Raw genomic sequence first — 17,425 nt, forward strand, 5'->3', positions numbered from 1 at the left:
TTATCTTATCGAACTCAGGTCAACCTGAAAGACGATTTCCTCGAATCATTTAGACAGTCTCTTGCAGATTATTTTTTTTTTTCTATATCTTTCGAATTTCGAATAACGCTGAATGATCACGAATCAAGCGGCGGTCCTCACGAGTTAGGAAAGTGGCATTCATAAGCGAACTTATGTAACAACGTTTAAGTCATTCCTTTTTATCCGTACGATTCTACATATGTTTTTCTCAGAATTGTATGATGCGTCAAAAATACGTTGCCTAAATTATGTATAACGTGCTACTATCAGCCACCCTATTTAGTTAATAAGGTTATTTATTCGGTTTTATTTACCCTCTTAAAGTTTACAAAACTCTGATTCAAACTTAACGACCTACAGTGATGATAGTTTGTACAACATTCGTTTATTCTACACTAGTAGATACACATGGGTAGCTAAATCATACGACTTAGCTTTACTTGATATAAAAAAGAAATCTAGAGCAGCCGGGACATATTGGTGGTCCTTATTAGTAAAAATATCCTGTTTTTTGTCAACTGAGAGCCACTGGAACAGGTCTTTGAAAATATTCAGTCCAATGCACTTCATTGTATATCTCTTCTGGAACGTAGCTATTTCATGGCTACGTTAGAGGTAGGTCTTCTTTGTAAGGCGATACCCGGAAAAGTCGCTTCTAGAGGCCAGTGCTGCCGAGCTCGTCTGCGCTATAGCAAACGACGTCATGAACCAACAAACCTGTCAAACAACACTGCAAGAATCTAACACATGCGAAACATCGCTGGGAACATGCCTGTTCATTCCAGTGTTCTCAATTGGGTGAATTGATTTATTGTAGGTTTCACAACCGCATTGGAACATGCTCTTGAGCACCACAGTTTTCTACTACTATGTCTTCGCGACGCAGTATTTTGCATCTTATTTTCACTCCCTACGGGGATGGACCTGGACCCCCTTTCCAAAACTTAGCTGAAATTATATTGGAATCGAAGGATTTCAAAGGAGATTTCTCGGGATAGACCTGTGAAGCCAGATATCACGTCTTATCCTTCCTATGTTTTGTTAGTGCACGTACATTCTAGCGAATGCACATAAAAGATTACCTAGGTAATGCGTTTACACGAATAAGCTAAAATCAGAATTTTTTGACCGTGAAAGTGATCAGCATTTACGTTGTCACTACTCACCAAAGCCTAATTAAAAAAACGGCAAAAAGATCATCTCAGAGATTGCTTCATTAGAAAAGAGTATGTAAAATAATTTTCTTTTTTTGCGTTTTTTACAAAGAGTATTCGTATTTTATTCACTATACATACAAAATATATTTATACACCGTAACGCGGAATTGTCCGGCCAATTTTCAGATTTTATTTCTACTTGTGACAGCTCTCTCGTCTATTTATCCGCTACGAATTCTAACTTTCCAAATTTCAGAGCTCCTTTACTCTCAACACGACCGTCCGTAACAGTTTTTCAAAAAATTTTGCGACTTGTCGTCGGCAGTAGCAGACTCGGCGTTTTAACAACATAAAGATAGAAACAAGGAGAAAATAATTCGTCTTGAGGCCGGTACGCCGCTACGGTATGATATGGCCCGCGGACCGACGTTTTACCTGTCCACTTCATTTACGCATACTCGTCCATCGGGATCAAATGGTGGGTCGAACTGTCGACGGCCAGCTAAGCGAATCTAAAGGTAAGCAGCTTTCGCCGCCCTGCCGCCGTCGTTGCCATCAGCACAGCGACGTCCAGTAAGAGTTGTTGGCCTATGGAAGAATTGACAAAGGTCATATTTGGGAAGGCCACACCGATATAAGAACAACAAGTATGTATTCGCTCTGCTTGTTAGATTCATGATAACAGAGGCCAAAACGCTATCGCGAACAAGGCTATATTGCTAAAATGATCTCATTATATCGACATATGTTAGTGCTTCGATCAAATACACCCTTTCTTTCGAAGATTCGCGCGAAGGGCGAAGCATGCAGAACGGACAACCGTCAACGAAGGTGCTAACTAACAAAACATCAAAATTCTTCTTTGCTAATGGGATGCTACGTTCATTGTTTATTTTGTATTTGTTCTAAAGTAGGGGATATTTGGTTCATGTTTGTTCTATATGTCCCGCTTTCGTAGTGTGTATAAAGATGTTCTTAGGTATTAGCAAAGCAGTGACTTTTTCTAGTTTTTTTTTTTTTGTCAGCATAGCTAAATCCAGTACGTGGCCACCATTGAAACAGAAATCATCATTCAGCTTTTTCTGTTTCTTCCATATCTTGATTGTATATTTGATCATCTCCGCTACATATCCTCTAAATATCACGTTGTCTTCGTAACGCTGTATGTTTGAATCGCCAACAAAGCATCTATAAAACGCACTCAGAACAAGTGCTACTTACCAATCTCGAGTTTATATTTAATCTATGTCTAGCAAATAATCATCCTAGGCCATTGGGAATATACGCTTTTTTGTAGTCTCTGTGATTTTTTTTTTTCGTTTCTTTGTCACTCTAAACCAGCAATGTCCCGCACCGACTAAAAGGAACCTAGCGGACCTTGCGGCCTTGCTTTAGCGATGTTAACTACCCGATACCGCGTACCACCCGCCCTCACCGACCCCTAAATGCCTACACTATATTCTGAAACTGCTATATTTCTCTATTAGTTCTAGCAGAGGTATTTCTCACAGCTTTCGGACCAGACCTATGCCGTTTGCTTCTGCTTCAAGTTGTAAAGTGCGGTATGTGCTGACACTGTAACACCGGCATTTGGCTACGTTGTTAGGAAACGGGTGATAAGCGCTGACCGGCGAACCGGCAAACCAAACGATGATGGCTCTATTGCCGCTATTGTTGCTAGCTCAGTGGCATAGCAACCAGATAGATGTGTTTTTTTCGTGCCCACTATATGTTGCAATCGAACTGATTATCTATAGGTCCATAAGTATAGATGCTCTGTTTGACGTATGGTTGTTAATGATGTCAGTTCGCGGCAGCCGATTTACCGATAAATCTAATCCTTCGTTTAGGTTCAACCGCAAACGGTGTCCTTGATTCTACTTCTAACATTCATTTCGCCGTAACTTCATTGCAGACACAGACTGGTTTTTCGCTAAATAGCCTGAGCTGCTTAGACAGCCCGGCGAACTAAGGAGCTGTTTTGGTTTGAGCGGAAGTTTCGGCATCACATGAGGTTCACAGATAAGCCAGACCAGTTCAGTGGCTAATGCGGGCTTCAACGGTCGAACATAACGATTAGATGAACTAAATTTTTTACGTGTTCTACGTCCGGTAGTTGAGCTGTTATCTTTCATTCCAGAGGATTGGCTCCCAGCACGAAGCGCGGCATCCCTACACCTGAACTCGGACCTAAACTACCACGTGTCCCTACTTTTAGCAAGCAAACACGTTATTTGCTGCGCTATTGTAAGGAAAGGGCGAACAAACTGGCTGTGTATAATTAAGCGCTGGTATTTCGTTATAACGAAAGGTGGCCTGCTTATCAAGTGAACTCCGATAATATACATGACTTCGTGTTTCGTATACATGGTTCTAGTTGGCGAGGTGAGTAAGCGGACTGGTTACACAGAGCACGTCCTTCCGTTACAGCTAGGACCGCAGTGAGATCAGATGAGATCGATCGCATTGCACCGCTGAACCAGTCACTCAGCTCCTTTGCAATTAAATACCACCTATAAGCGGTAGAGAAACAGGCTTGAGTCGAGCTGCATGAGATTTTAATCTTTTTTTCGCAGTTAATCTTTGAACTGGCGCGACTTTTTTTCACATGCATACCTGTACGTACATTTTGATCAAAGAGGCTATCTTTTTTACAAATGTCTTTAGATAACAAAAGAAATTGTATATTAACCAGCATTTACTATATATTTGCTCATACTAATGACCATACAACGTATAGCATTGATAATAACGCCGACACCTCTAATTTAATATCTCCACACTTTTATACATCTGAACCTATTAGGGCTTCATTACATAAAGAGCACAACTCCGTCATGACTCTCTTGTACTAGCATATTTTCCATAAAATGGTTCACTTTGCAACTACCACACCTAATTTATTCATCACTTTTGGAGCACGCAATCTGATATCTTGCCCGGAATTTACTTGAAAATCTCCTACTTACCCGGATTCCCCAGAAATCCTAACAGTCCCACGGAGTCAGCGGAGAACCGGATGAAAGGCGGGAACAGGTGAGTTCGTTGGAACAGTTTCAGAAGCACTACCTTTTTCTCTTTTGGCCCTGATGTATCTGTCCCCTTCTTCACCGCACTCACTCACTCACACAAAAAGCTATCCTTTTCGTCCCCCCAACTAATACACCCTCGTAAAGTTGAAGCGTGGCAATACCTTTGTGATACCAACAGAATCAGCAGTGGTTATAATAGATGGGCGAGTCCAACTGTCCCGTTCCGTCGACGCTTAACCTCCGCCTACAACTGTACAGACACTTTACGGTATCACGGTAAGGCGCTTCCAAATAAGCTAACAACATGAACAACACAGGATGACGACAACGTCGCTTAATCAACAGCTGTACTACACTCTATGAGACGGAGCGAAGCCCACAGCGGCAGTGTTCCTCGGACAGGGGATTTCGAACGGACATTATAGCTTGTGGCTGCCGGCCGCTGCGTCTGTTTGTGTAAATAGCAGCAACAATCATGATTGTCCCGTCTCTGCAGTGCAGTCCGCTCAGGGAGAGTTGACCGGCGGCGGGACGATCGGTTCTGATCCTGCGACAAGCGCGTACCTGAGGGGGAGGGATGGTGAGAAGGAAAACGAAAACAGGCCGTACTGCTCACCTGCTTTCTAATGCTACCGCTGCCGATGCTGTTCTCTGCGGCGATGGCTGTAGCGCCAAAAATGAATTTATGCAGTAGATACGCGAAGAGCGTCATTAAACGTCGCAGGCAGACAGAGAGGGGAGGCAGGCTTAGCTGATCTACGGCCATATACGCCATTGTCAAAATCGTCGTCATAGAGGTGTCATGGATAGGACAGCTGCAATAATAGATATCTTTGAAAAAACTTGGCATAGTCGACGCAAAAAGTAGTATACGCCCATAAGTAGACAGAAAAATGGCTGAAATTATAGTAAATAAAGAATGTTCCGAGTTTTACGTCAGCTATTGCCGCTGAGTATTGTTTGGCCGATGTCGCTCCCAGTACAAAACGAATGGTAGTTTCGGTTCTAAACCAGCGCACAAAGCGTCGTTAAGTTGAATAAGCAACTACTACGCCATCACGAAGATAACTGAAATTACAGTAACTTCGCCTACCTGTCCCGTGAAGAAGAAAATACCTTCTTAACGTAATATTATTATGACTTAATGGCACAACAACATAAATAGGGTTGCATAAATATAATTGAAATGAACGATGTGGATAGCAGGGGATCACTTCTGTTAGAAAAAACATTTAACACGTAAAATTAAAGTACGTAATTAATTTAAGTAAAGTGTTGTGATTGACAATCACTTGGCCTCTTTTGCCAAATGCTATCTATTAAGTCAGATATATATAGTGACTTTCTATTTGCTACGACTGATTAACGCAGACTAAGAAACAAAAAAATGTTTCGAGTTCAGTTTGGTGCTATTTTCAACTATAATGCCTTTTTAAAGATATTTAAGGCTTTTACTATTATTACATCAGTATTAAGGTATTTGTCTAATTTTACGGAAATCTCATTTACTAAACAAACTGAAATACCTGTTTTTTTCGTACCACACGTGCCTAGTCAACACTTTATAGAGAACAACCTACAGGCATTTAAACGAAGGGTGCCTATCTAGAAAAGGGCAAATAAGAGGCCCAATACACGCTCTACGCTAGTCACATGCAAATAACTTAATACACACTCTATGTTATACATTCGCTGTTATATATATATTGTGATAGATCCATACTAGAGTTCAACTCGTACTACTCACAAGCGTAGCGCAAAATTCAAAACAAATGATGTAGCTAAGTGAAGTGTTTTCCCGTTGGTACAATGTAGCCGGTGCCATTGGCCACTTCACTGTATCAGAAACTGCGTCTAAAAAAACGGGAATGGGAACAACAAATTCGCCACCGGTGAATCATGGATCTCCACGAATACCGATGTTATTACGAAGCCCTTTTGCTGTAGAAAATTTACAGTATTCGTTGACACGTCGCCCGACTATTGTGAAAATAAAGATTACAGACTAGAAAAACAAATAGTTTATTTTCAATTGCTCACTAAATCCGACGTCGTGTGAAATACAGCTGTAACGAGTATGGCAACCAAAATTGGAAACTAACCGAAAGTTTCACAAGATAAAGAAGAAAACTTATTTACTGGACAGGAAGCAATCTGTGGCCAAGTGTCATTTGTTTCCTGCTTCGGTTTGCAGATGCAGCATCATACTTGCGAAGGATTACGCAGTTGACTAGCAACCATCGGTCTCTGGCTAGAATCCGAAAGACGCATGCAAATAGAATCGCCTGTCTCGCATCTTTGTGGATAAACATGACAGTACACTTGTAATTTCTTGGTTATGCCCTACATAAAGTATCATGACCTAGATTACTTTCAAACGCATCTATAAAATATTTAGCCAATACGGAATGCATTTAAAACGCTCGATACCAGAGCAAGGTCGAAAATGCATTTTAATAAGATTCTCCCATTAGAAAAGTGACGCATTTTTTCGTGCTCACTATTAGGTGTGTTGACATTTATCGATTCCGTATTGATTATTACAGTACTTAAATATTGACACAACGACTAGCCATCTCTGCGTGAAGATAGATTGTTAATTTTGCCACTAATAGATGGCGCTTACCTTATTCGTCATTACGTTAAGTCCTAGGTCTGTCTGGTAACCAAACGAAATCGTATTTAGACCACACAATTCCTATGGCAAGTCAATCAAGTCAGGATACATTGTTCAATCAATGTTCGATCAATGTTGTCTAACCACACTGGAATTTGAAAGGTATGGGTCAACATAGATTAGTTATAACTAAATTTGTTAAGAAGTTTTGTGCTCATAGTCGGCTCTGTTAAAATACATTCTATTTGTTTTTTTAATATAAACTATGAAAAACTAAATACATTTTTCTGCTCAATCTATTCGATGTTGTCGCCGCATACAAAACGAATAGACCGAAAACGTCCAGATCAATAAGGACAGTTGATTCTTGAATAAGGCCTTCTTGTCGTAATTTTTGTCGAGCTATCAGTACTACCACCTCATAGCATTTTTTTAATACACCTAGGAAAGCCACACCAGGAGCTCATAGTACACAAGCAACTGCGTCGACCAATTGTAAAAGAACTGTAACAACAACGCTATCATTAAAGTACACCACGGTTTGAATAAGACTTTTCGCTTTAATTTAGTAGAAAGAAACAAGAAAAAATACACGCGTTGTTCTATGTACTTCGCCTTTTGCGCGGTTAGGTTGATGCGATATCGATCCAGTTAATATATTGTTTTCGTGGTCGAACGGAAACTCAGGAAGTTCACGGGAGTACACTTAGCGTAATTGTGGAAGTACTGGTTTACATAGTAGATGTTCCTCTTTATAAATAAGGAAAAGTGATTTAAAGTTGGGTACATACTAAACAAATAGCATATAGTTTCAAAGAGAGACGAAAAGGTAAAAGTGTTTATCATTTTTAATGATAAATACGAAGCAGATACTACTCAACCTGCTCATTTGTTATGTTAAGTCGTTCGGAAATCTCCTAAAGGGCCCAACACATGGGAATGATCAAAAATAATCGTACACGGAGTAACTTGTTCCTGCTTAACGATGGTAATTTATGGTCCGGCAGAAACGTCATCAGAAACGATATGCAACAAACTGACACAAAAATAATGTAAGCCAATATTTTAGTCTCTGTGTATATTAAGGGCTCAAGAGCTAACGGTTTTCCAGTCAGTAAGCGCAGCCAGCGGTTTCAGTGAGGACTCTAGCATATTAGCTTGACGAAACACCACTATACAATCCATATACCGAATTCTGCCGCAATTTATCTCTCGACAGGCAATGGTGGATGAACCGTGTTTGAGTAAAGGCTGACTTCTGACGCCAAGTTGCTGCCGTTTCCTAATAATGACACTAATTAGTTGTGGCTGACGAAGTATTCTTCACTTGGGTCAGTATAAAGCATTATTGTTCTGTTTAATGAATCTGCGCTTGCAAACCTCTTTGGCTAGTTATACATGCTCTCAGAATAAAAGCATATATAACACTTCCGGCTAAATAGTTCCTTTAAACAAAGGAGGAGGGTCTGTACAACTACTAGAATGCTCAAATTATTTTGCTGTACCGTCAGCTTTCTTGTATTCGCCACTAAACGAAAAATATTGAACGTAGTATTAATTTGGAATTGGCGTTAGGGTTGGTTGGCCTACACAAGATTCACAACCAAAAGGACCTGTCAATACGTAGTTATTTTATAAGATCAGCTGCCGTAAAGTACAATGCTAGGTATCGCTATAATGCTAAGTCGGTTTTAAAGAAACTCATTACACCGATAAACTTGTAAAAAGAATATGTGGTTGATTGCTTTTGTTCTATGGGAGCTTCTATTAGATCATTATAAGAAAAAAGCTTAGCGCCGAAAAAATCGAAAGTCCCGTCAATATCTAGATAATATTTTGTACTAATTTTACACCTTGATGTTATCCAGTTTTTTTATTGATAATGATTCTTCTCAAGATACCACTATTTTACATGCAAAAAGGTAGTAATAATTTTTAGAGTTCGAAGGCAGCTAAAGTTACTATGATAGCCTAGCAGATATTTTAGCCTAAAAGGTTAAGTTACATGTCAAATATATGGCTATTAATCGATTATGTAACAAATGTACAAATATTTGAACATAGCTAAGTCTATAGTCAGTTCGTAATCTGAATTCAGCCTAGTGATCCATGGTATTCAAAGCTAGTTGGGCTATCTTTGTCCACGAGTTGGTTGATTTACCTAACAAATCTGGCGGATATGAACTTCATTATTCATCACGCTTACATAATTCAAAATATCCTCTTATCACTTCAGCAAAATAACATTGTATAGTGTACAATCTTCATATACCCACGAAACACTAGGTACGTTTTATCTTGCAACAAATTTTATTTACAAAAGAAATTAGTCAAACAAAATACTATCTTGGTTCGTATATGTATATACAAGGGATGAATTGGGATCTATTCATTCATATGAACATCGGCCACATCGAGCATGTTTTTTACTGACCGCTATCTGCTAATTTTTCTGTTATCATCGACCCTTCGGAGACACTAAGTGTCGTTCATTAAGCAGAAATGCAATGATCAACTGGTTCACATCTTCATTAGCTCGGCCCATCTGTTTCTCCATAGCCGCACGGAGTTCTTCCTTGGCGCCTTTGTTGACGCCTCGAGTCACCGTACGCGACCTCGACCCGACGCCCTGCGTTGCTGGCAGAAGGTCTAGCTGCAGTTCCTGTTGATGGTCTGATGCGAGAAACGCGAATTCTTCAAGGATGTCGGGCACGACGACATAGTTCATAAAGAGCGGGTAGCTAAATGACTTTAAACGGCGAATATTTGCAATTAGCTGAAGTAGTTGGGCTTCATGCTTCGGCCACTCTGCCTGGCTAAGTACAATGAGGCTGCCTAGCGCCGAATCATCTCTTTGGTCTGACCCAACACGTTCTTTCAGAATTGTCATTAGTATTTTGACGAAAAAGCGAAGAACCTCATCGCGAGTGCATACAACGAAACACAGGCTTTGACTCGTTTCAGAAGTCGTCGCAGACGTCGTTTTCGTCGTTGAGCTGCTTGCCCGATCTTTGCCATCATCCGACTGGGAAGCGAATAGAGTCAAAGTTTCGGTTAGCCTCGTAAAAGCCGTCTCTCTATCACCAGTAGCAAAAAGACAGCTTGCCATCTGAAGATTTGCCTTTACTCTACTGATCCAATCTGAGCTGGTCGCCAATTCGCCAAGAAGCTTACAACCCAGCTGAAGTGCTTCATCTAGACGGTTCTGATAAACAGCAGCATCAATGAAGAACATGTTCAGAAAATAATTCCAATGTTCAGTCAGTCCAAGGAGCTTCGAGATTCGATCGAAATCTGCCTTATACGCAATAGTTAGCGTAGTCCAGCATCTTACAGCGATTTGAAAATGCGCGATGAGCGGGATAGCCACGTCTGCAGGCAATAGTTTACTAGCTGACAGTTGGCCGGGCGGCTTTTCGAGTTTTTTCTTCTTCGGTGGTTGTAGAATTGGCTCCCGATAGTCGACCAATACGCAGCCTGGCATCGTATATTCGTCACTTTCCAAAGCATTTGTGTACCGCCCATAAAAATAAACTGATCGAAGGAATAATACCAATGTTATGTAAAACTTCTGCGTCCTGTCTTCCGGAGGAGTTACTTTAGCCGAACTTCGAGGTTTCGAAAGATCAACAACATCCCCACTATGTGGCGCGTCCGCCTTCAGTCGAGTTAATTGCTCTTCCGACAAACCTGACGATCCTTCTAGAAGATCAACCATGCTCCAATTTAGCTTGGATGCAACAAGCTGACATAGCTCGTATAATCGTGCCCAAGTCTCCTTGGTATCGTCAGTCGAGGTTGGCCCCTGTTTCAACATCGAGCCATGCACCGTATACATATTTCGCACGTAAAAGACGATCCCATGTTCTAGTAGCTCTATAACAAGTAGCGCGGACAACTGCAATCTGGGCAGAACCAATGGTAGCACGTCACACACCAGAAGTCGCCTTAGTTGTGTCGCAATCAGTGATTGTTGCCCGCCGTGTTGAGTGGCCAAGAGCTCTTCAATTAGTGGTGCACCATGTTCCGTGATGCTGTCTGGGAATCGACGCAATAGGAGCAGCGTGCACTTGCAACGGTCGGCTACATCTGTGGCACGTCCACAAACTGCTAGTAAGAGAGCGTATTGTGACTGGGACGTGAGCTGGGCGAAGATCGCCGAAGCAGCGCTGGTCGTAGACGAGCAGTTGGCAACAGAAAATTGAGCAGAACTGGCGGAGTCGTTGTTTAACGCTTCCTGCAGCGGAACACCTGTAACGGCGACCAATAAACTATGGCATTAGAACTTGACGTGACTCTAAGCTAAAAGATTTAAATTTTTTACACAAACAGCCATGCAGATAAATGAATTATGAAGGATGCAGATGAATTAGTCGATGATACTTGCAGCTGCAGAAGTTAGCTAATCCAACAACTAAAATTTTAATTCTAGATTTAACTCTATTATAGTTTTCATCTACTTTTATATAAAACTTTGAGAGGCTCACAGTTGTTAATGTATAACATGCACATATTGTCTTACTTTATCATCGAGTGGCAATGATTTCCTTTTACTGAGTAGTTATGGATTCGAATCCTAGTTGTAAATAGATCTGATAAAGTTGTCTGTTCACCTGCAGTAGCACCGGCCGCAATTAATCGCATCTCTGGCCAAAGAGCTGGTTCTCTTCCAAACGCGACAAGTAGATCAGTGAGTTGAGTGGCGGCTTCAGCGTAGCGTTGGCTTTCCTTATACATCGCGTAGATAGCAAATTGCACCGAAAAACTACCCGGAAAGAGTGTTTTCGCCGTGAGTAGCCATGCATCTGATTCATACGGGTCTGAGCAGCTTGACCGTGAGATCAGGTATTCCTCCGCGCCTGTGCCTGTGAGCGACACGCCGCCTGTTCCACACGGGCTTTCCACTGGGGCTAACATTGATATGCTATTACAGCCAAACCGAAAAAAAAGCTAACAAAAGGTCTGCTGCGAGTGTTCGCCTACAAAACAGAAAAGATCAAGTGGTGTTATGGAGAGGTATTTAGTGTATTTTATTCTTTAGTTGTTTTGTAAAAGGGATATCGGATTGCCAAACCCATAAAATTTCTGTGTCATTGTTATGATGATAATTAAGGATTCACTGCAGGCCTTGAAATGAAACACTGTGAGAAAGTTTCATATAGTTAGTTGCAGAGACGAATGTTGCCGTATCTCCAAAAATATGCTTATAAAACGGGTGTATATAATGTTCTGTATGCTAGATATAATTATTGGCCAGAAAAACGCTCGCGTTAATTCCTAATCCCCCTTATATCACTCCTAATCAAATATAACTTACAACAATTACATCGGTGTTCCATCCCATAATATATTATATAATATATTACATTATAATATAAAATTTCGCACATGCCTTGTGAGAGTCACATTAACTACATGTTTTATTAATTATAAACTTACTAATTCTTATCAATCGTTTTTTTGCATGGTGAGATTCTGTATTAAATTTGCTTTTATTGATATAAATAGCAATCATAAACGAATAAATAAAAAGAAGTTACTGTACTAAAACACCTTTTTACTTACTAAAACGTACATACGTTTTAGATGAATGGCCTTCCTATATATACAATTCTTTTTCCGTCATATTCACCGCACCCGAAGGTAATTCGAGGCCTAAAGGAAATACAATTTTCAAAGATTTGATTATTAATAACACAGCACATAAATTTGCTAAATCACTGAAACCGACCGGCGCACCCAAAAGTATACGACAACAAACCCTTCTTGCGCAATATTGTCCTCTTGGAGCAGCTCGGCAACTTCCGCCGAATTATACTACTTGTCGGATTCTATTTATGACTCAAGCAAAGTAAGCTGTGTTGGTTGGTCGAATCTCCACGAAACCGGCGGCCACTTTTACTGTCTAATACGGCATGAACGACGTCCACGCGGGAAGTTCCTCTAATATCAATAGCGTAATATGACGATGTCATATTAATTGATAGCTAAAAGTGTTCATTCAGGAATTGTGATAAATAACTTGTTTTACTGTAAGTTAAAAAATGTTACAAATTTGTATACTGTTATTAGTTTTATTTGATAGAACTTTGTGACTTTTGAACACCTTCCAATTCTACCACTGTCTTAGGTTTAAAACGTTTATGTGCCATTACTACTCCGTGCTTCGTTCAAGTTGGAGAGAACACCAGCTACTTAATTTCTTGACAATATAGTGAGCCGCAATAAACTTTGATCAATTTTACTAGTCACGATGAACAGCTGATATGGAAAAGCAGGCTCCAAGTTTGTCTTAAAACTAAGAAAAGTGTCAGGATAACAATGAGGGTTGTGGCCCTGGTGTCCGGTGGGAAGGACAGCTGTTTCAATATGATGCAATGCGTGAAGAACGGACATGAGATCGTGGCCCTGGCAAACCTAACAGGAGGTGAAGGAAAGGAAGAGCTTGACAGGTGAGTTTGATATACTCGGTGTGTAGATAATAAAGCTGAAGTTCAATTCATAGACGAAAACGATAAAGTATGTAGCCTAGCTTAATATTTGCACATATTAAAATGTATCACTTTAGCTTTTTCGCAAAGTATATGCGTGATTATACTATATTAAATCAGGACATAATTAAATAGTAAAAGAAAAAACAGTATTTTTTGTTTACTTGGAGTCGTGAAAAAATTATTCGATTATGCCATTCGGAAAATCTTCCATTTTAAATTATTCATTTCATTTGTTAGTTTTAACGCTGTACTTGTTCTTGTATTGCTTAATTGACAGGTCATATTTTATATTTCAGTTACATGTACCAGACCGTCGGGACAAGTGCTCTTCATGTGTATGCCGAAGCAATGAATCTGCCGCTGTTCCAGGAGACGATTACTGGTATCCCACGAGATACTCGAATGGAGTATACCCCGTCTGAAAATGATGAAGTAGAAGACTTGTTTCGATTGCTGAGTAAAGTTCGCGAACAAGTCAAGTTTGACGCGATATCCGTTGGAGCGATCTTTTCAGACTACCAGCGCATCCGATGTGAAAATGTATGCGCACGCCTAGGTCTAAAAATGTTGGCATATCTGTGGCACCGTGAACAAACTGCCCTTCTTCAGGATATGGTAGATTCAGGTCTGCATGCAATTATTATTAAGACAGCTGCTATGGGTCTTCTGCCACGTCATCTGGGTCTAACTCTCAACGAGATCCTTCCTGAAATGCTGAAGCTCAAGGAAAAGTACGACCTAAACGTATGTGGCGAAGGAGGCGAATTTGAGAGTTTCACACTCGATTGTCCACTGTTCAAAAAGAGAATTATTCTCGACAGCCTAGAAACTGTGATACACTCAGACGATGCTTTTTCACCAGTGGCTTACTTACGTTTGAAAAAACTTCATCTAGAAAATAAATAATAAACAGATAATAAAGATGTATGTGCAAAAAAACGTTGAATACCTATATTTTTTACTACTGTAATATTCAAACGATGGATAAACCATTTATCCACCGCCCTATTGACTTAAGCTTAATAATATATAATTGGATCTCATTTCATAGTGTAAATTATGTCTAAAATGTATTAAATGTGTCACATTTTGTTCTGGGGAAAGGTGAACTAGGTGTTTACTTTTTTGCGTAGCTAACACATGTTTCTGCTCACTCCTAGATGCAATTTAGACTAAAAGTGGACTAGGAGTAATGTATTTAACATGTTCCCTAGCGCACCAATAAGCAGTGTACGAATCTGTTTTGACTGTTAAAAGAAAACATTTACTGTCGACGAGCTGCTGATCATTGATTCCTTGTTGCTTGCTTCAGGCTGCGTACATGTTTCACACAGCCATACTCAACGCCTTTTTAGGTTCAACTCGATGATGATGGCATTCTATTTACAACCGAGTTTGCTTTATTCGCTTTTTGAGCAACCTTAGCGGTAGTCCCGTCGTATAGATGCGTACAGGAGATGTTAGTCATTTAAGGTAATTCCTTCTTAAAAGCACCAAGCGATTGGTGGCACATCCGAATCTTTAATTAACAGCATTACGGAAACCGTTTGGCACTTCCACAAAGAAAGCGTCGAAAAGTCTTTTCGGGCTCAGCATCAGTGAAATAAAATCCAGAAGGCCTTCGTACTTGTTGTAGTTAATCTTTTTCGAAGAATAAATAACACTCAGTTGAAATAGCGTATCTTAAAGCTGCTCTTCCCTTCAACTAAGCCAATAGTAATAGCCGGGAATGCTACTTATGCGTTCAACTTTTGAAGAAGTAAGCAGAGCCCTAATTAAGCTTTTTTGCGAGTTCAACAGCTAGTCGCGTTAATCACTGGCAAATCAGTTGGTGACATTCCAACCTTAATGTTGACTCTGCGAACGCTATATAGCACTTCATCATTCGTAGTAAGTCATTTCATATAAAAATGATGAATTTTTATATGGCAAAAGTCTTATTTATTACCAATAAGTTACAATATTAATTACAATATAAAACAATCTATCGCGAGGGAACAGAGACCCTTTGACATTAGTATAGCAGCACAATGGCTCTTGTGTTGCTAGTCTCGTCTTATAATTAATATTAAAAGAGAATTCTGAGATCTCGAACAACAGAATTGGCCGCGAGTTTGCTTTTTATAAAATATTTTTACAATAGATCGAACAGCATTCACTCAATGTGATACTCATGACAGGTTCTAGCTTAGTGTTTTTAGTCTCCTTTAAACAATTCATTAAAGATTATGTTATAGATTGGATAGAATTGATAACAACTTCAAGTGACTATTGTATTTTAGCAGTATTAGTACCTACCAATAGACGATGGGGTCTAATGCGGCAATGTGTCGTTAACTAACCGCTAATTGTTTTGCATAGAAAGAGCTTACATTTTTCTTTCTGTATGCGTCGTCTTGAGAGTGCGCTTCGAGAGGCACTGTTCTCTTGAAAACATTGCGCTCGGGCGACTGATATATGTAAATGTAATATATGCCCATATGATTATACCGCTTAAACCTGCTCGCGTTGCAATAGCACCGAAGGGTTTATGAGGACGCAAGAAAGAAAAAGCGCTGTTAAGTGATCGACTTTTGTGACGACCGGTCGACGAAAAGGGCGCAGCGATCTGTCAAGTCTAGGATAGGTTATCCGCATAAGAAATTCGCATTTCGGTTTAACGACAGCTAGAATCTCTAAGGTTAATAGGATTATGTCGTTCAGCAAGATAGTGAATACAGCTCATATTTGGATAAGGTCGAGTTTTTCTTGAATGGATTTATAAAAAAATTATTTTACCTGAAGTGGTAGATATCTGTATTAGGGCTACATGAATAATCTAAATAGATAACATACATAGATAAATAAAAACATTAAAATAATTATGGGAGTTTAAAATAGGTAGAAAAAAAGTATTTTGTTGCATGATACAATGAAGGACTTCCATGTTTCCTGACACGTATATATTAAATTTCCTAGAATCCGGCAGCCTAAAATAAGCCTTGAGGTTGGCAAACCATCGTGACATAAGTGGGGAAAAAAGTGACTCATTCGGGCAGCCTAACTGAGTTAGCTGAAAGCAGAATTCTGTAATTTCTACTTTTCATTAACTAGATTTTTACCATTGAAATTCAGATCGATTTTGGCCGTCAGCACTATTAGAATGTGCTCTTATGTTTATGAGTCCTTTTAGTGGAGAACTTAATCGACAATAAATGAGTTTTTTAGTAGGCTTTTCATTTTTAAAACCTGTTTTTTCGCAACTCTGCTGCAATCTCTATTACAGTCATATCTGCCGACAGTCTTGACGCTATCTCTAACTAAATTCACAGTAGTTTGTCCGTAGGTTTTAGCTTCCAATGGAATTCAACAATAAAAAGAACGTGCTTGCGAAAAATGACTCTCATGTTCATATACACAAAAATGGCCTTAAATTGATATGATTCGTGCTACACATGTACTATATTGAGAATCATGAGGAAATGTTGTTATGTCTCGGTAACTATAGCTGTTGAATAATGTACAAGTCTGGTAAGCTTCAATCAAGAACCCACAGCGTGTACTCCGAGAGATGATAAAACAAAGATTTCATTTGTTGGGACATACCGCTAAGGTTGGTCGTGCTCCCACTGTTAGTACGATCAGGATCGTCTTTGCACCAGCAAAAATGGATTGCAAAATAACTTCATTGAAATAACAAACTAAAGAGAACGACTAACTCTTTTAGAAAAAAAAAAAGGTAGTATAATATAATCTGGTGTGTGCGAGCGAGCAACAAGTCGAAGGGTATAAGACAACATGAGTTAAATACGGCTAAAAGCGGACGGGAAAGTCGACTTGGTACTTTGCAAATATCTCAACTGTCTTGTTTACATTTTCTCAACCGATGCGTTTATACTGAGGAAACATTGGGCTACCTCAACTATAATTAGCGAACGAACCAATTAGCACGCCACGAGAATTGCAATGCTTGCTCTCTCAGTTACCGTGCCCGTTTTGGCATGTGGAACTTATTTTGAATCGAGTCCAGAGCCACGGTAGCCTCAGCCACGGTATTATTTTGCTGAAAGGGTGTTTCTTTATTTGATGGAGTATAAACGTTGACCCATTTAGTTGTATGAGTCG

The 17,425-nt window shown here is 39.8% G+C and overlaps 3 protein-coding genes across 5 annotated transcripts in view; 1 reads left to right on the forward strand and 2 right to left on the reverse strand.

Moving 5' to 3' along the window:
* The window catches only part of Nt5b (5' nucleotidase B), a 28,052-nt gene extending 23,232 nt beyond the window's left edge, over positions 1 to 4,820 (reverse strand). Inside the window, exon 1 of the mRNA XM_022830149.2 lies at positions 4,148 to 4,820. The gene's annotated coding sequence lies outside the window, so the exon portion shown is untranslated. The remainder of the gene's footprint in view (positions 1 to 4,147) is intronic.
* Positions 4,821 to 9,114: 4,294 nt separating this feature from the next.
* On the reverse strand, positions 9,115 to 12,567 carry IntS10 (integrator complex subunit 10). 2 transcript variants are annotated; one of them, XM_022830153.2, is made up of 3 exons: positions 12,407 to 12,567; positions 11,441 to 11,806; positions 9,115 to 11,078 (listed from the first exon to the last, which is right to left on the reverse strand). In XM_022830153.2, exons 2-3 carry the CDS (start codon positions 11,742 to 11,744, stop codon positions 9,286 to 9,288), a joined length of 2,097 nt encoding a protein of 698 aa, XP_022685888.1. In that variant the 5' UTR covers positions 11,745 to 11,806; positions 12,407 to 12,567; the 3' UTR covers positions 9,115 to 9,285. The 2 variants fall into 2 exon arrangements, with proteins under 2 accessions (XP_022685888.1, XP_022685889.1); XM_022830154.2 differs by having other exon boundaries at positions 12,403 to 12,567.
* Positions 12,568 to 12,717: 150 nt separating this feature from the next.
* LOC111258689 (diphthine--ammonia ligase) lies at positions 12,718 to 14,267 on the forward strand. 2 transcript variants are annotated; one of them, XM_022830156.2, is made up of 3 exons: positions 12,718 to 12,859; positions 12,958 to 13,279; positions 13,618 to 14,267. In XM_022830156.2, the coding sequence occupies exons 2-3, from the start codon at positions 13,149 to 13,151 to the stop codon at positions 14,225 to 14,227; spliced, it is 741 nt and encodes a 246-aa protein (XP_022685891.1). In that variant the 5' UTR covers positions 12,718 to 12,859; positions 12,958 to 13,148; the 3' UTR covers positions 14,228 to 14,267. The 2 variants fall into 2 exon arrangements, with proteins under 2 accessions (XP_022685891.1, XP_022685892.1); XM_022830157.2 differs by having other exon boundaries at positions 12,722 to 12,859; positions 13,076 to 13,279.
* The last annotated feature ends 3,158 nt before the right edge of the window (positions 14,268 to 17,425 follow it).

This window comes from Varroa jacobsoni, unplaced genomic scaffold, assembly GCF_002532875.2.
Source record: "Varroa jacobsoni isolate VJ856 unplaced genomic scaffold, vjacob_1.0 scaffold_254, whole genome shotgun sequence".
NCBI lineage: Eukaryota > Metazoa > Arthropoda > Arachnida > Mesostigmata > Varroidae > Varroa > Varroa jacobsoni.